This window comes from Callorhinus ursinus, unplaced genomic scaffold, assembly GCF_003265705.2.
Source record: "Callorhinus ursinus isolate GAN/ISIS: 27379988/994484 unplaced genomic scaffold, GSC_fseal_2.0 scaffold50, whole genome shotgun sequence".
Taxonomy (NCBI): Eukaryota; Metazoa; Chordata; class Mammalia; order Carnivora; family Otariidae; genus Callorhinus; species Callorhinus ursinus.
In genome coordinates, this window is record NW_027397112.1 from 8931431 (window position 1) to 8951122 (window position 19692).

The window sequence follows — 19692 nt, forward strand, 5'->3', positions numbered from 1 at the left end:
GTCTACATAAGAGACAACTTATTTACAGGCATATTGCTTATATGTGATACTGTGATATAATGAGAAATACATATCTGGTCCTTGTTCCCAGTTGTTGGAACAGGGTTCCTGAACTCTTAGAATTTCCTGAGTGACTGGTGAGAGAAGCATCTTTTGTTTTTCATAACCCCTTTTGAGGTGACTCTTAGTGGGCCACTAAACAGCTGTGGGATGGAGGCTAGTTACCAGAGAACCAACCATGTTATTAGAAGGTTGGAACTTTCACCCCACTCCCCAACCTACAGGGAGGGGAAAAGGGGCTGAAGTTGAGTTAATCAGCCATGGCCAGTGACTAATCAATCATGCCTACATAATGGAACTTCCATGAAAATACTTAACAATAAGGTTTGGAGAGTTTCTAGGTTGATGAACACATCCACATACTGGGAGGATGGTGCACCTAAACCCCACAAGGACCGAAGCTCCTGTGCTCAGGACTTTTATGGACCACCCCTCATGTACCTCTTCATCTGACTGTTCATTTGTATCATTAAAGATATCCCTCATGAGGGGTGCCTGGGTGGCTCAGTTGCTAAAGCATTTGACTATTGATCTCAGCTCAGGTCTTGATCTCAGTTTCATGAGTTCAAGCCCTATGCTGGGCATGGAGTTTACTTTAAAAAAAAAAAAGATATCCCATATGATAAACTGGTAATACTCAAGTGTTTTCCTGGGTTCTGTGAGCCATTTTGTGATTTTGAGACTATCATACAGAAGAAATTATACTTGAGATTGGCTTTTAAAAGATTCAGCATAATGCTTTTAAGATCGATTCAAATTGTTGCCTCTTTCAATAGTTTGTTCCTTTTTCTTTTTTTTCTTTTTCTGAGTAGTAGTAATACATTGCATTGATGTACCACATTTTGTTTAACCATTCACCCACTGAAGGATATTTGGGTTGTTTCCAGTTTCTGGATATTCTGAATAAAGCTACTACAAACACCCATGTATAAGGTTTTGAGTGAACATAAGCTCTAGTAGAGAGAGACCAGGAATTCTGCTAAACATACTACATTATACAAGAGCGCTCCTCATAACGAAGGATTCTCTAGCCTCAACAGTCAACAGCACTGAGGCTGAGAAACCCTGAAACATCTTACCCTTTAAAATTTGTCAAACTGGAACACTGCATCAAAAACTAATGTATATGGTGATTAACATAATAAAATAAAAAACCAAATTTGTCAAACTGGATGTACTCTCAATGCAGAGTGTCCAATCTGTTATTTCTTTTTCTTTTTTTTTGAGAGAGAGAGTATGGAAGAGTTGGGGGGTGGGGGAGTGGGGGAGAGAGAGAGAGTGGGGGAGAGAGAGAGAGAGGGAGAGAGCATGAGCAGGGGGAAAGGCAGAGGCAGAGGGAGAAGCAGACTCCCTGCTGAGCAGGGAGCTCCTACAGACGGAGCGTTGGATCCCAGGACCCTGGGATCATGACCTGAGCCGAAGGCAGACACTCAACTGACTGTGCCACCCAGGTGCTCCCAATCTGTTACTTCTGAGGATTCCTAGAATTACTTCAGTTTCTGGCTTACAATGAAGTTTTAGTTTGTTTCCTTCCCGAGTGTGGGGTTTGTTTTCTGCACTACTAGATTCTAATAATCTTTTCAGTCTTCAACACATCTTGTTCTTACACAGGACCTCCTGGGGATGCATTGTGTATGTCAAGGGTAGGGAAATATATCAAGAACAGAACTTAAATAAAAATATATCTCAGATGATAACACAGATGATCTTTTATTAATTATAACAGCAGCTAGCACATATGAAGATTAACTAGATGCCAGGTACTGTTTCTGAGTACTGTGTAATACATACTAACTCACCAGGTACTGTTTCTGGGTACTGTGTAATACATACTAACTCATTTAGTTATCATATCTGCCTTACGAGGGTAGGTACCTTATCCCTGTTTTACAAATAGGAAAGGGAAGCATAGAAAGAATAAGTAAGTTTATAAGTAAGTTTACCCAAAAATAAGTAAGTTTATCCAAATTCATATGTCTAGTGAGCGGATGTCCAGGCAATCTGGATCTAGAACTCAAGCTCTTAACCCCAGGTTATACTGTCATCCTTGATTCCAGTCTCTTACCATGTTGCTGGCATCACTTCCTACCACCCCTCTACCCAGGGTACCTGCTCTCATAACTCTCAAAATTCCTCTTAAATCCTCATACCAAATATTTGCGGTTAAAATTCCTCTTGGGGCACCTGGGTGGCTCAGTTGGGTAAGTGTATGACTTCGGCTCAGGTCGTGATCTTGGGGTCCTGGGATCAAGCCATGTGGTGGGCTCCGTGCTCAGTGGGGAGTCTATCTACTTCTCCCTCTCCCTTTTTCTCTGCCCCCTTCCAGCCCCGCTTGTGCTCTCTCTCTCAAATAGATAAATAAAATCTAAAAAAAAAAAATTCCTCTTCTTCATACCGAATGTTTTACCCATCTTTTTGTCTCATCCATGACCATCCAGGCATTTTTATAACCAAACACACCCAATTAAGGTATGTCTGTAAACAAAGATAGTACTTTCCTTGAGTGGAATTCTAATGCGACTTCTTTCAATAGTGATGAATTTAGAACATGATAAACAAAATTAGATGATCACTGTAAGACTATTTTACACAAAACAAATCATACAAATTTCACACATTCTCTGCTTATTAAAGCTATTTAAATTTTAAGTTCTTATTTTATTTTGGCTATTTGGGGGGAGTGTATTTATGTGTTAGGCTTTGCTCCCAGAACACTGAATAAAGAATACAGCACCATAAGAAATAAAAGATTCTAAAACTTACACAGAAATGGAAAGGTCCAGGAATAGTAAAGAAAACTTGAAGAAGAATGACTTCTATTACTTAATATCAAGATTTAATGCTAAAGCACTTAAGACAGAGTATGACTGACACAAACATAGATAAAAAGACCAATGGAACAGAATAAAGAATCGAAAGCATATCCATACGTATATAATTCACCTTATTTAGGACAAGGGTGAGCCACTGCCATGTTTTAGTAACAGGATGGTATTGTCAATAACTGATGATGGATCAATATGATATGAATTAAAATAAAACCTGTCCCCTACATCATACCATGTACAAAACTCAATTCCATATGGATTATAGACCCAAATATGAAAGGTAAAACAAATTTTCTGAAAGATAAACTAATAGAATATTTGCATGACCTAGGACTAGGCAAAGACTTCTTAAACAGGACACAAAAGGCACTTAACCACAAAAGAAGACTGGCTTTTAGTGAAGTTTATTAATAAGAAAAACTTCTGTTCACCAAAGACACCACTAAGGTGGCAAAAAGGCAAGTCATATGGTAGGAAAAGATATCTCCAATTCATATATCCAACAAAGGGCTTCTTTCTAGAATATATAGAGAATCCATACAAATCAGTAAGAAAAATAAAGACAATCCTATCAAAAGATAAACAAAAAAATCTATACAAGAATTTACAAGAGTATGTCCAAATGACCAATAAGCATATGAAAAGCTGTTCAACATTACTGGGAGATGGAGATGAAAATCAAAATCACAGTGACATACCACTGCATATGTACAGTGCAGAATAGCACACAAAACAAACAACCAACCCTGACAATACAGGGTAAAAAAATACTTAAATACTGCTGTGCTGGTAGGAATGCAAATTGGTAGCATTAAATTTGGGAAAAATTTTAAGCTGAACATACTGAAACTCTAGCATGTCCACTGCTAGGTATATACCAAGAGGAAGAGTATACATAGGTGCATCAAAATATACGTAACAAATATTCATAGAAGAATTGTTCATAACAGCCAAAATCAAAAACGTCCATCAATAGTAAATACACAATGAAATATGACAGCAAAAGATAATCTCACAAATATACTATTGAACAAAAGAAGAGAGATTCAAAAGAATACACACTAATGATTTCATTTGTACAAAGTGTGAAAACGGGGAAAGGAAATAACAGAATGGCGGTCATAATAGGGGTTATAAAGTGGATAATGATGCGGGGGCGGGGGGGAAGCATGAGGAAAATTTCCAAAGTACTGGTAATGTTCTATATCTTGATTTAGGTAGTGGTTAGATGGATGTGTTTGCTTCAGAGAATTTCATCAAGACTACATAATTATGATGTGTGTGCCTTTCTGTATTTATAGTTTAATTTTTAAAAATTATAGAAAATGTATTGACACACTGGGCTTGAGATTGAAACAATATTCACCATATCTGATTCTTCCTCCAAGAAAGAAGTCTAGAATTATAAAAAAGAAACAATGCTGTAATTCAAAATTTAGTATAAAATTAAAAATTATTTGGCCACTTCTCTTGTACCAGTTAACAAAGCAGAGCAATGACATACAGATAGAGAAGCCAATGGATACAAAAAATATTTTATAAATAAAGGAAGTGCTGGAGACCACAGAGAAAGAAAACAAATTTGTCTTGGAAGGGTGGTGGGAGGAAAAGGAGAGAAGAGGACTCTTGGAGGTAATACTCAAAATTCTTAAAATGGATGAGGTTGGTTTTGTAACAGTAGAGGTAGGGAAAAAGAGCTGAGGGAATGATTTTCAGATTCAAATTCCAGATGATTTTCCAGTTCAACAGAAATATAAAGCTCTAAGTTCAAGACGGATTAAATGCAGCATAATTTAATGTTCTAAAAGAGTCTTTTAAATTTATTTCTAGAATATTAATAATGATAGTAGTACTAGTAGTAATAACAACAATAACTAATATTTATTGGGCTATTAGTGCCTCGTACTTTTCTAAGTGCTTTACATGTATTAAATCACTTAATCTTCACAATGTTCCCTACCCTACAGATAATAAAAGGGAGGCACATGGAGATTAATTTCTTGCTTGCCCATGGTTACAGAGTTAGGTCAGTGACAGAGTTAATACTGAAGTCCAGGCTGTCTGGCTCCTGAGCCTATGTTCTCAACCACCTCATTTTTTGCCAGGAAATATGTGATTGCTGAATACGAATTGTTTATATGGTTATTTTATTTACTTTTATCTTTTTTTAAAGAGATTTTATTTATTCATTTGACAGAGAGAGAGTGTGTGAGAGTGCACGAGCGGGGGGAGTGGGAGAGGGAGAGGGAGAAGCAGACTCCCCACTGAGCAGAGAGCCCAATGCGGGACTCGATCCCAGGACCTGGGATCATCACCTGAGCCAAAGGCAGATGCTTAACCGACTGAGCCATTCAGGAGCCCCTACTTTTATCTTTAACAGTATCCTGATGATAGACAATATAGGAAAGCATTCATTAACTCAATACATATTTACTGAGTACTTTCTGTGTGTCCAGCACTGTGTCAAGTGTTACATGCACATTTATGAACAAGGGGCATAGCCCCTATTCTTAAGGAGGTTATAGTCTTATGGGGGGGAAACAGAAAATCAATCAATCAATCAATTAAGTCATAGTAAATTAAACTATGTGAGAAATATAATGCTGGCAAGAAATAGGATGCTGTAAAAAAACAAGTGCTGAACATTTTCCTTGATGACACTAATTCTCCTTTCAGAGATGGTTTACACTTTATATTTGAAAAAAAAAAAAGTGTCTTCTATTTAAAAGTAGCCAAACCACAGAGGGATTAGACAATGACTAAAACTGTGTCAAGAAATGAATGTCTATGGGATGACTGGGTGATTGGGTATTAAGGAGGGCATGTGTTGGGATGAACACTGGGTGTTATACGCAACTAACGAATCGTTGAACACTACAACAAAAACTAATGATGTACCATATGTTGGCTAACTGAACATAATAAAAAAAAAAAAAGAAATGAATGTCTCATAGTTAATGCATCCAAACCCCTAATCTACATCCCGAACATGGCAGGCTGCACAGAGTCTCAGTGTATAGACTCTCTTAATTCTCTCTGCATTCTCTTAGCATTTTCACATCGAGCTGTTTACATTTTCCTTTACGATCTGCTAATTATAAACCACTTGTTCTCATCTACTTCAAAACTCAGAAATTTGTACCACATTTAATCAAATAAAGAAACCCATTCTTTCTCTCTCACAGAGTTATAAAACCTATGATTAGCTTGGCCCAAAGCAAACCTGGTTATATTTTCATTTCTTAGTTCTTAAATGATTACCTAAACGTTTTTCCTTTCTAATAAATACTGGAAAATGGGTGGCTGTTAAAATCAGGGCTGTTTTTTGTCATAGTAAGTGCTGAAGCCGGCACAGGGGCTCTGACATGTTCCCCCCAAAACTGAGCTCCAGTATTATATAGCTCCAGTTCCTCAAGCTTATGAACCCCTTTGTAGTAAATTAGACAGTGAAAAGATATATTCTTTGTAGAGAGAAATCTATGTCATTTACATATATTTATAACATACTGTTTCATTTTGCCTTCCCCTGACTTTTTGGGTTCATTTCATTCATTCAACACACACTGAATGAACATCTACTATGTACTAGTCACTACATGAAGCACTGTGGATACAACTGTAAGCATAAGGGAGAAAATGTATTAAATTGTCCAGATGGGTGTTTTTGATAATTTTAGTGTTTATTTTTTCTTGATTGGATACTTGAGAAGAAATGATTGAGGAATAATTATTTAAAAGCTTTCATTGGAAAAATGCCATGATGATTCACCTACAGTTTAAATCTTTCTTTTCTCTAGGGCAAACAGCATATCTTCTGTCATTATAAAAAATGTTACTTGGTTAGGGACCAGATAAGGCATTTGTTGTATTAGAGAACTCATTGTATATAATTTTAACATGCTGCTAAGAAATTGTATAGAATTTTAACATGCTGCTAAGAAAAGCAGCACCATTGTTCTGTTAAGATACCAGAAAGCAGCATCCATATTTTATGCCCTTGACTGAAATGGAAGTTTTACTTGGACATATATGAATTCTAACCAAAGTTCTTTCAGACTTATAAATAGAAAAATTACTTATATAAAACAAATAGTACCTTTAGATTTTAAGGGTAGCCTTCTATTCTAGAGTAGCCAAAGATGATTGACATGGATTAATAGAAGGGTAAGACTTCAATATATACACTAGTCATTTTGTGGTAAATACAAAAATGTATTGTGTGGCTTTTGAAATTTGATGTTTTAATAAAACATTAACCAGCAGATAAGAACATTTCTTTTAAATTGGTTTGCAACAGAGCCAAGCAGCTCGTGATCCTCTTCAAACATGAAAAGAAATTCTCTAATCATTTTGCATGATGACTCCTATTCCCTATTTAATTTTTTTTCCTGGCAACAACAGAAACATCAGTTTCATCTACTCACATTTATAACTGAACTTTTACGGCTATCGTAGAAGTTAAGATAAAAGCAGAAAACATAATAATGCTGAACTTATCTCAATGATCTATGAAATACATTTGAGATCTGTGGCTGGATAAAGTAGACATTTTCCTCTCCAAGCTAATGGTAACAGGTCAAATGAGGCCAGATGGAGATCAGGAGCAGAAAGGCAAGTTTTTCAACAATTCAGTATCAAGGGTCATATAACCACTATAGGCAAAACTTGCAAAATTTTGATGTAAAATACAAATCTGAGATTTAGTTTCCAAGTCCAAATAAGAGACAACTCGCTCAAAGAGGCCATGAATCAACTCTAAAAGCCTGTTTGAAAAGGGAACTTCTTTATATTTCAAGTAATCACCTGGCTAATAATACCATTTCAACTTCTTATTATATAGCTCCTAGAACTTAAGGAGACTGGTTTATTCAAAGAGGTAGTGTTCTAAGACTGTTTTAGTGTACAGTCTGTTCCCATTTAGCTTCATGAAGAGCACAGAATGAAAAATTAAGATGGTCTTTTTATACACTTTAGAATGTGTATGCAATCTAAAAATATAAATGCTAGAATTTCCCCCTCTGCCCCCAAAGGAAATGGTGGTGGCAGGGACCTTTCAGTAACTGGAGACCTTCTAGCTGATGACAACTAATACAAACTGACAAAATATACCTTAAAAAATCTTTTTTAAAGCATTAAAAACCTAACAAGATGGTGATAAATCAAAAGAACAGGAAGAAGATTAAAACCCAGAATGGAGATCTCGCCCAGCACCGATGGCCACTTTAACAAGGGGCATTTGTTAACAGGGAAGAAATGACTGCACAGCTGAGCTGTGCTTCTGTCTATCTCATAAGGTCAGGGGAACAAAATTGGAGTCTAGGATCTGCCAAGAGCGGGAATTCTAGTAAAGTAACCTACACTTTGGGCTGAGACCCTTAACTGTACCCTGGGGGTAAAGATAAACCAGAAGTAAACTAGGCCTTGCAATTCTGACTTATGTCATCTGATTAGCCTGGGAAACCACAAACTCCGAACTTGGATCAAACTGGTCCCAGGTGGCAGAAGCAAATACAAATCTTCTCTGGATGAAAAAAAAAATCATTATCCTATCTTCAGGTTATTTCTACAAATATTTCCAAATATTAAATCCAGCACACAAAAATAATTAGGGGTATGAAAAGAAAAAAGAAATAGAAGAAATAATAAGCAAAAATAATAGTGGTAAAGGTGATGGGGTTACAGTACTATAGTTGATCTCTTAAGATAATTCTTAATATAATCTTGTAAAACTGTGGTAGAAAAGAGCTAGTGTCTATGGGATGATGATTGGTGGAGATGGAGGAAGGAGAGAGTGGTGTAAGAGCTACAAGAATGAGTCATCTGATGATCAAAGCACTGGAGATGCAAATATTTCCCTAACACCACTAGAGGTTATTGATTGAGGAAAGTTTCCTTAGTTCTTTTCTTTTCAAAGTAACCTCACATTTCAACTGTTCAATCATGAATATTTTCTCCTGGTACAGCTAACCACAGTAGCTAATAAAGGATCCAAATCAGGAACTCTTGATCTGAGGTCCTCTGCTACTTCCTCTTTTGGAAGTCTGTGAATCCCCTGAAATCTTATGTTTTAATTGGGAGAGAATAAAGGAAATTTTCATTCTTCTATCCTCCAGTGCTTCTTTGCACCTCCTAAAAAAAATAACAACTCCCAGTAACCCAGAGCAGAGATTGCAAGCTCAAATACCTTCAGGAAACAAGCAGTTTTAATATGCCTGTCATGGCTGGGTTAATGGTAGTAGGAAATGATAAAAATGTATATTGAACTGCAAAGTGTACAGACAGCAAGAGGGCATTCTAATCCTAATTTTTAAAAATGTGCTTACCAAACAGGTTTTTTATTAACTGTCTAGAAAAATCTGTCTACCATTTTAAAGTTAAATATAAGTTGGAAGTTAAGATGGTAGTCTAAGATGTTTTCCATAGTTCTGAGAACTACCTCTCAATATGGTCCAGAGGACAGAAAAGGAGGGAAGAATGGTCCCTCGAGATAGATGGGAAACCTAGATCCATGTTAGGCTATCAATGACACAGGTCACTGTCAATTCTCAACTGAGGAAAAAATTGCCTAAATTGGGGCAGGTACATAAAAAAAATCTAAGGAATCTTTAATTATAGGACCCCATCTCTTCAAAATGGAAGTGCCTGAATCTCTCCTACTTACCCTTCCTTCTCTTCCAAATTACTTTCTTCTTTAAATGAACTCACCTAGGGCCCAAGTTAAAGGATCAACTTTTAGGGAATCTCTCCAGTTACAGAGAGGTGTATTTAAGATGCCTTGTATGGGGTATGGAATGGAAGTTAGAAATAATGCAAATTCGTCAGAATACTCTAGTATTTCTTATTAACTTTGATTTGTTCAGACTAGATTTCAGATAAAACTATTTACATAAGGCAACAAACCTAAATGTTTCATTAATTTTTTTTTTTGAAACACCAGACAATATGCAAAATTTTGTATGTAGGTGCACTTTTCTGGAGAGATTGTCCATAAATTTTATCAGCAATCATTTTGTAATATATACATATATGAAATCATGCATATTGTAGACCTTAAGCTTGCACAATGTTACACATCAATTATACCTCATAAACGTCGGAAAATTTTTTTTACAAATATGCTCCCTAAAAAACAATAAGTAAATTTATCTAATCTTTAATAATCCTGTAGTCTTTTTACTAATAACTTAGACATAAATAAGTGGGCAACAGGGCCTGAACTCAAAACCTGAAGATCAAGATCTGAGCTAAGATCAAGAGTCAGACACCCAACTGACTGAGCCACCTAGGTGTCCTGGGACTCTGCATATTTTTTAACTCATTAGTTTGGCACTTAGCTAAGAAAACAAGCTTTTAAAATGCTGATAATCTTCTATCACAATGCCCTACTTCTGATTCTCTCCCATTGAAGTAGGAATCACTGCAGAGACAGGATATATAGAAAGTACTCACTGCTGGCAACACTTAGTGTTTCCTTGCCTATGTAACTGCCCCCAATGTATAAGAAGTAGTATGTGCACAATGATGTATGGTGATGACTATTTGGCTGGGATAAAAAGCAGTATTTGACAAGCTCAAGAACCTTAAATCCTTCATTGAAATCTCTAAGACTGCTGTTTCTCACTGTGTATTCCCTTGGGCTTTAAACTGAAGTTTCTAACGTCTGCTTTGAATAGACATACGTTTGAGATACAAATTACGGTAAAGAAGTGTTACTTCTGTAATGTGGTGTTCTCCATATTATTCCCCTATTGGCCTGGATTTCCTCATCCATAGCACAATTTATTCTAATGTGGAAAGCTAAGTATGTATATACTGGTCACAGTAAGGAAAGTATTATCCTCAAAACTCACGTTTGTCTAAATAACAAATTTACTCTCTGTTGACTTCCAAATCTGGGTTTTATTCTAGAAATTGCACACTAAAATAACATGATGAAATCACTCAGGCTTAAAGAGAAAAGCACCATTCTAGAAAGAATTATTTCACTGTACTGTAATAGTCAGTACAGACTGGGAAATACCTCCAGATAGTTATAGGAAAAATGGAAGGGGCGGGGCACCTGGCTGGTTCAATTGGTGGAGCATGCGACTCTTGATCTCTGGGTTTTGAGTTCAAGCCCCACACTGGGGGTAGAGATTACTTAAATAAACATATTTTTTTAAAAGTGGCAGGGGAATTTTGAAAATAAGATGGGTAGGACAGCAGGAATTCTGGTGAACCAGTAGCTAAAACCTTTAAAGAACGAGTGGTATGACCTCAGAGTCTAGAGAAGCTTCAACAAGGAAGGGCAGTGATTGGTACATTTTTCTATTGGAATGCAAGGATGAGAAAGATATATGCTTCCAGCCCATGGGATGGCACATATCAAATATGTAGAAAAAACAAGAAAAATCTGGTGCTTCATTTAAACAACTTTCCTCAAAATTCCAATTTACTCCCTGAGCGTGGATTGGATACAGTGACTTGCTTCTAACAAACAGAATATGGCAAAAACTGATAGGATCTCACTTTTAAAAAAAAGTTTTATTTATTTAAGTAATCTCTACACCCCACGTGGGGCTCAAATTCACAACCCCAAGATCAAGAGTCGCATGCTCTTCCAACTGAACTAGCCAGGTGCCCCGTTACTTCTGAGATTGTACTATAAAAGACCATCACTTTCATTTTGCTCGCACTCACTTTGCCTCTTGCTTGCTTTCATGAAGCAAGCTGCCATGTTGTAAGGTGCCCTATGGAGAAATCCACATGGAAAGGGACTAAAGGTGGCCTCTGGCTAAAAAGCTAGTGAGGAACTAAGACCCTTGGTTCAACAACCCACAGGGAACCAAATCCTTCCAACAACTGTATACATAAACTTGAAAGAGGATCCCTCCACAGTTGAGCCTTGAGATGATTATAGCCCAGGCTGTCAACTTGACTGCAGCTTGTGCGCAACCCTGAGCCACAGAAAGAAGCTAAGCTGCATCAAAATTCCTTACCCACAGAAACTGTGAGACAATAAGTGCTGTTGTTTTAAGCTACTAAGTTTTATGGTATGTTTTATAGCAATAAATCACTAATACAGGATCTATTTTCAAGGGTACTCAGTGAAAATAAATAGAATTTAACCAACACTTCCCACAAGTCCTAAATGTTATAATGCATAACTTCTAGATAAGGAAAAACACAAACAAAAAGACAAGGAAGATTTTAAGTGACTTAGAAATAAAGGATGGCACTAGCGACATCATACAGAATTCATAAATCTCGAGTTTGTTGGGTGTCAACACAAGTCAAGAATACCTTTCTGTCACTTCCTTCCTCCCACAGAATTTTTTATGGACACTGGGCTGCAGGAACTTACATACAGTTTAGGAAAAGAAAAACATAAAACTACATTTATTTTCAGAAATAAATTTATAATAATATATACATGTGAGACACAAGTTATTAGTCATAACAACTGATGTTCCAGATGCTGAGCTAAGTAAATTATGTATATTATCTTATTTAATCATCACAAACACCCTATGGAGTAGGCAATATTACTATCTTCATTTTACAAACGAGGAACAAGAGGATTAGAAAGATAAAGTAATAAAAGTTACACAGCTAATATGTGTCACAGCTAGAGTTGAATCCAAGCTTATCTGATCCCTCAGCCTGAGTTATTTACCACTGTGAAAAACTGCCTCCATTAAAAAAACCAAAACCCAAAACCCACACAACTTAGCATCTATACTATAATACATAGATTGCTTATAAAAACAACCAATGACTACAGGTTACAGGTGTAATTTTATCCTCTGCAAAGTACTCTAAAAAGGATGATAGCCTTACCCACAGCATTCTTAAATAAAAGGCCTTAAAAGTTCTAAGACATTATAATAATTGTAGCTATGATTTATATAGCACTCTAGACTACATACATAAGTGTTTTGATCATTTTACATATTTTAATACACCTTTGCAGCGTTCCTATGGTGTAGGTAATACTATAATCTCCGTTTTACAGATAAGGAAATTAATTTCTTATGGTTGTTATTTGCTCAAGGTCACACAAGTAGTGACAGAACTAATATTTGAACACAGGCACTCTGGCTCCAAGGTCTGTAGTCTACACTAGTGCATTTCACTCTAAATCAGTGCATTTTACTGCCTCAAAAACCCTAAGTTAAAATGTTTTTCAGTTAATGGAAAAACTGTTCTTTTTGATATCTAATTTATGGATCTAGGCACCATATTCATAGGTCAAGTCTTCAGAATTTGTGATGCAAAACATCTTGAGAAAAGTTAATCTAAAAGTTTGTGGGATGAGACTATCTTTTAAATAATGATAAGATGTAAATCAGGAGAACAGCTAAAAATGATCAAAATGAAACATTTTATTCAACAAAGCATCTGTGCACTGAAATAACTTTCTAACATGTTAAGAACTTACTAGTGGATAAGGAAGTGTGGGCAAGAAAAGCTATTCATATTCATATTCTAGTTCTTTGGCATGCTTATTTTCATAACCAGTAACCAGGCAGTGTCTCTCATACTTAAAATACACCAAAATTCAAAAACTAATGATGTAATGTATGGTGATTAACATAACAATAAAAATTATTTAAAAAAATAAAATACACCAAAATATGTTCAGTTTATCTCTCTGCTTCTGAGCTCTCCCTTCTATGCTGACTTTCACATTGTGATTACAGCAGCGCTCTGTCAGTTATTCCCTTCATTCCATTTACAAGTCTGTCCACCATCCACATATATATAAAATATATATTTATATATATATATATATTTGTTCTAATAGCTATACCATTAACAGCTTCTGTTTCATTTCAATCTTTATAACAGTATCTCTTTTCTCCTTTATTTGAGGTGGGTAAAGTATGTGTCACAGACTGCTTTGGAAGCCTGTTACACAAAGCAGCACACATGTGGGCACCTGGGTGGCTCAGTTGGTGAAGTGTCTGCCTTCAGTTCAGGTTATGATCCCAGAGTCCTGGGATCAAGTCCTGCACTGGGCTCCCCGCTCAGCAGGGAGCCTGATTCTCCCTCTGCCCCTCCCCACCTTGTGCTCACTCTCTCTTGCAAAAATAAATAAAATCTAAAAAAAGAAAGAAGCATACATGTACATTAGGAGTTTAGAGCACCCCTAAAGCTCAGCAATTTAAGTCAGGTTAAAAACCCTGCTTTACACTTACTGTGTTTACAATATAGTAGACATAGGGAATACAAACACAACATTAGCAGAAGATGTAAATTACGAGAAAAGGCTCCTCGTATTTACATGCCAATCAAAAAACTACACAGAGGGTTTTAAAATATAATTTTAAGTATAAAATTCATTGCAAAACAAATGAAGCATACCTAACTAAGATAACATTTGATGATGTTTTCAGAAAGAAAAATGGAAAGAAAAAGATGAGAAAACAAATCATCCTTTTCTTTTAAATAGAATGACCACAACTACATAGGAGTTGGGAAAAGAGGTTCAAGGAATTACTCACTTTTTATAAAACATTTATCTACAGTGGCTTGTACTTGTCCAACGGAATGTACAATGCTGATCAAGAAAGCCAGAGGAAAAATCTTTTATGAATTTAAAATATATATGAGTATGTACCAAATAACTATCATAAAACTCTTCCATTCTTGACTTTCAAATACATCCTAATCTTGTTGTCACCTTAAATAACACTGTCCTTTGAAGGACAGTGCCATTTTTAAAGAGGTTTAAAAGATCTATTATAAAAAGATTAATCTCAAATTTCTCTGAAAATATTTGGTGTGGATAAAAGCCTGTCTATTTTCAGAACACCCGTCTGGACTTTGGCCCTTAACCTTGCACATGTAGTCAAAAGTCCTCTAAAACTGTTGAGTTGGCCTGCCATTTGTGTCAAGATTCGTTTCTACAGTTGAAATGATGTGTTATTACAATATCCAATTAAAAAAAACCCCTAAGAAACAAAGGTGTAAATAAAGAGTATCACCATCCTTTAGTGGCATCTGATTAAAAATCTAAAAATTTCAGTACAAAGTCATTGTAGAAATTTTAGAAAATGAACAAAGTGTAATGATGATGATGAACAACAACAGGAAAGGTGTTCTTATGTTTATTTGCCCGAAGTAAGCATTTGGCATATATGTTATTTTACTTAATTTTAACAACCCTATGAGATAAACCTATCATAAAAGACCTATTTTTATCAAAGGTTACAAAGAATTCAAGGTTATGAAAGTTAACACACAGTTACAGCTAGTAGGTGACAGTCAGAAATTAAACCTAGATCTAACTCTAGAACTTGAGCTCTCATTCACTAATGCATGCTGCCCAAGAAAGAACATTAAATCCACCTGTAATCCTACCGACCAGCTACAACCACTGCCAACATGAGCATTATCTCACCAATCCCACTCTCTCCTGACTTCCCAACCAATCCCAATTCTCTCTCTCATTAGGCAACCAATGTTTTCCCTATGAATATATGTATTTATGTATCTATACAAATACTTACTTAATATGTTAAATTACAGAAATAACATCATGGTATATACCATGTTGCTTTGACAGGAAACAGGCAAAGAGACATTATATCACATGTTTAGGATCACCTGACTAGTAGGGGGGAAATCAGAACTGAAACACAAGATACATTTAACTAAAAATTGCCCTAGGGGAACCTGGGTGGCTCAGTCAGTTAAGCGTCCCACTCTTGATTTTGCCTGCCTCAGGTCATGATCTCAGGATTGTGAGACTGAGCCTCGAGTTAGACTCCGTGCTAGGCGTGGAACCTGCTTAAGATTCTCCCTCTCCATCTGCTCCTCCCCTCCCTGCTCCCTAAAATAAATAATAAAAAAATAAAATAAATAAGATAAAAATGACTCTAAACCTTTACATCTTTCCCCGTCCCTGATTATTTAGAAAACACTTTAACACCCTGCAATATACTTTGGGATTATCACAACGATAATAAAAAAATTAGCTAACATTTATAAGCATTTACTATGAATCAAGCTTTCTGCTAAGTGCTTTATATTTATTAATCTGATTTAAGATTACTGTTCCCATTTTTACAGATGAGGAAACTGAAACTCAGAAAGGTTAAGTGACTTGCCTAAAATCACACAGCTAATAAATAATGCCATAAGCAGGAAAGTTAGAGAGTAGGATGAATCAATCAGTTCTCTTACCTTGGGAATTGCTTTTATTGAAATCACTGATATCAGTTGGGTACCCTAAAAATAGATTACAGCCCAGTCTCATATGTAAAAACTGAATTTTCTGCTTTTTAATTTAAGGGTAGTTAAGGGGTGTTTATGGAATTTAAACAGTACCAGAATTATGGGCAATCTCTTCCTGGATTACATAGTGTCCACTTCAAGAGTTCAACAATAAATTCTGCTTGTGACCCATACAAATCACTTAAATTCTCTAGGTCTTAATTTCCCCACTGTAAGACAATTATCAAATACAATTCACTTAACATCCCCTATGCTCTGGTAGGTCAGTTATGTAAAATCATCAATCACATCCCATGGTTTTAAGCACAGAACCAAAACATACTGTTCACTTGTGTTTTTCTCATATTTGCCGCATACAACAAGTCTGATTTGAGGAAAGGTAAAATGTAAGTTAGGTATTTTAGAATCTAATGCTATGTCGACTGAATCCCTTAATTTATTAGACAAATATTCTGGATCAACAGCTTTATCTCAGCATAGCTTTCCCTAGACTTTGCAGACCAAGTATCAATGACGTGCTCTGGTTTGATCCACAATTTCCTTTTATATGTAGGACAATATGAAAACTAGACATAGGTACACAGATACCAGGAACAAAAGGACCAACCAAAAAAAGACATGTCTATTTCTTAGACACAAAAGCTTTATTCTTCCAACCTAAAGTACAGGCATCAAAAGGTTTAAGTTTAGATAATACAGAAACAACATCCTCATAAGTCAAGAGCAGAATGACTTTCTGGAATTGTTCATTGGACCGCTTGTAAGCAGCCTGCAGCAGTCCTGTAACCCAGCTGTTCCTCAAAGCGTAGAACCTCAACCAGCAGCTTCAGCGCCACCTGGGAATTCGTCAGAAAAGCAAATTCTCAACCTAACCCAGGTTTACAGAGTCAGAAATTCTGAGGTGGGGCCAGCAATCTGCGTTTAAACAAGTCTTCCTGGTAATTCTGAAGCATGCCAAAATCTGAAAGCCACTGCTCCAGCCTTTGGTTTATGACTGTTGTCTCTGTGAGATATACATACTATTTTCCTAAATTTGCATGTGATAATGAATAAAGCAGGTGGACAAGAAGAGAAAGAGCTTTAACTGAGTTACTATATAAGTATACAATAAAACATGATCACTGTTCTGTTAGTATATCCTATGTAAGAGAAATTCAAAAGGAACGGATTATTTGTTTGCTTTGTGAGGATGCTGAATTCATCTGTTCATTGTTAAGTTTTGGTACTATGTAGAAGATAACAGCTTCAACCTTCAGGTCACTAATCTTATCTCAGTAGAAACTTATTTTCGGAGAGTTTAATAACTTCATTATAAATGAGTATAAAACACTAAGAAGTTTCTGTGCATTAAATCTGTTCAGATAAGAAAAGGAAAGACTGAGGAACGTGGCAATTAACATTCTGGCAACATGTTTTAGTTTTTTCCTGGCCTTCTGAAAGTTTCAACTGAGGTTTAGTTTGGTTCGATTCCAATTCAGCAAAGATTCATATTTGTGGGAAATATACATAAAAAATAACATGGATAAGATTTTTCATAGGGATTCAGCACTGGCATTCCAACAAAAAGCAGCTACCTTGCTTCTTGACAGTAACAATGGCTAGATTAAAGATGTCAGATGGACAATCAGGAAGTGAAAGATAAGTCTTCCTGACAGTCATTCTGACTTGCAAATCTGGAAAAGAAAAGGCCTCCAACAGAGTTTCTTTCCCCAAACTCAATGCAGGAATAGGGAATTAGTGCATTTATTTGTTTTACTTTATTATACTAAAATTCCCATGAAGAAATGCAAAGCACACTATTCCATTGCCCAAGAAGGTGACAGTACCTCAAAACATGAAAAAGATTCTTCTAACCATGTGCTATTGTACCCTTTAAAGAGCTATTTTGTTCCCTCAGACACAGAAAAGTTGGTTCCTAAAACATAACTGTGCTTGATTTAAAAATAGTCATCTCCTAATGATGTAATGTATGGTGATTAACATAACATAATAAAATAAAAAATAAATAAATAAAAATAGTCATCTCCGACAGTGGATGAAACCTGGGATTCTGCGTCCTGAAAGTAAAATCCCCAAGGTCTTTCAATATTTAAAACTGACCCATACGGTCAATGTCTCTGATTAGGTTTGGTCCAGGTTTTCAACTATTACCTTTCTTTTTTTTCCTTAAACATGTCTTATTTGGCTTCAGAGCTACATTATCCTGACATTTCAGATTAGAGTTATTGATCCCTTCCCTAGAACTAAAAATCATTTTATTCTGCTGACAGAATGCTATAAATTTGTAAAGTGGTTTCATTCTGTGGTTTAACATCAATTTTAATGAGCAGGAATAAACAAAAGGCCTAAAACCAAGTCTTCTAAGGCCTTCTACTAAAGCTCTGATCTGTATACTCAACTAGATCTTTGAACACTTCTGACACAGCTCTATAGACTCACTGTAGAGTGAGTGTAAAGGATGTTGCCAGGCAACTCATCTCAGTTTGCAAGAATCTAAGCATTGATAATGACTCTGTCTCAGCTTGGCTCCCACAAGAGAAGGGTTTTAGTGAACTCCCACATGTGCTCATAGGCCATTCATGAGAAGAGGTATTTCTAAAGTGAATGTACAGGAGCCCAAACTGGGAACCTATAAGGTTTCTTTTCTAATTTAAGTTTAATGTTTCCAACATCACAACTATTTTCTGAATAGAAATCCAATGGGAGTCAGAAAAAGTAGGTCATATGTAAAGGGCTAGTGTTGAATGAACATTTTTATTCATATCTTTAATATTCTTGTTTGCACATGACCAAAGCTATATTTCTTCAAGTATCTCAAATCACAAAAATCACCCTAAAAACTATTTATCTACCAAAATTATTTTAATTCTTTTGAAAATTATCCCTGACATGGTTTTCAATACTTACTCATTATTACATCAATAGTCAAAAAAGGATATTCAGTAAAAACTATGTTCTAATAAGGAAAATATGCAATCCGTTGCAAAAGGGGCTACGGATATGTTTTTATGAATAGTATACATGCAAAACACTGCTCTGCTGGATGGGCCAGATCCAAACCTCCCTCTGTCAAAGCAGACACTTTGCATGCATGCTTACCAGGGCAGTACGCATCCACGTCCAGTTTCTGAGCTGAAGCGAGGGTTGGTGAGCCAAGCTCGGATTCTGGAATTCGTGGGCTCTCAACAAACTTTGCCTTCCTCAGAGGGGCTAAGGACAAAAAAACAGACAGAGAGAGAGGGAGAGGGAAAAAGGCGAGAGAGAAAGACAGGGAGAGAGAGAGAGAAGAAAACAGAAAGGAAGGAAGAAAGAAAAAGGAAAGAGAAACAGGGAAGGAGAAGGGAAAGAGAGAAACATAGAGGGGTCATGAGTAAGGGGAACAGCAGGCAACAGATGGAAGCACTTAAATGAACGACACACTCTGTCAGACTCAGATCAGGTTACCCTATTTTTTTTGTGCCAGAAAAAAAAATGAACTACATTCTTCATAGAGGAGATGGGTCTTGTTAAAAAGTCACTGCAAACTGGAAAAGCTAAAATCTAATATTCAAAACTATGAGCCTAAGTTGCAATTGTCTATCAC

General features: G+C 36.2%; 1 protein-coding gene across 10 annotated transcripts in view; it reads right to left on the bottom strand.

Annotated features, from left to right (window-relative positions):
• The window catches only part of TANC2 (tetratricopeptide repeat, ankyrin repeat and coiled-coil containing 2), a 352068-nt gene that overhangs the window by 154339 nt on the left and 178037 nt on the right, over positions 1 to 19692 (bottom strand). For 6 of the 10 annotated variants that reach the window (XM_073883063.1, XM_073883068.1, XM_073883066.1 and 3 more), the window contains one exon: positions 19209 to 19319. The exons of the other annotated variants lie outside the window; for them this stretch is intronic. In XM_073883063.1, the coding sequence (XP_073739164.1) occupies positions 19209 to 19319 (111 nt within the window). The remainder of the gene's footprint in view (positions 1 to 19208; positions 19320 to 19692) is intronic. 10 annotated transcript variants of the gene reach the window in all.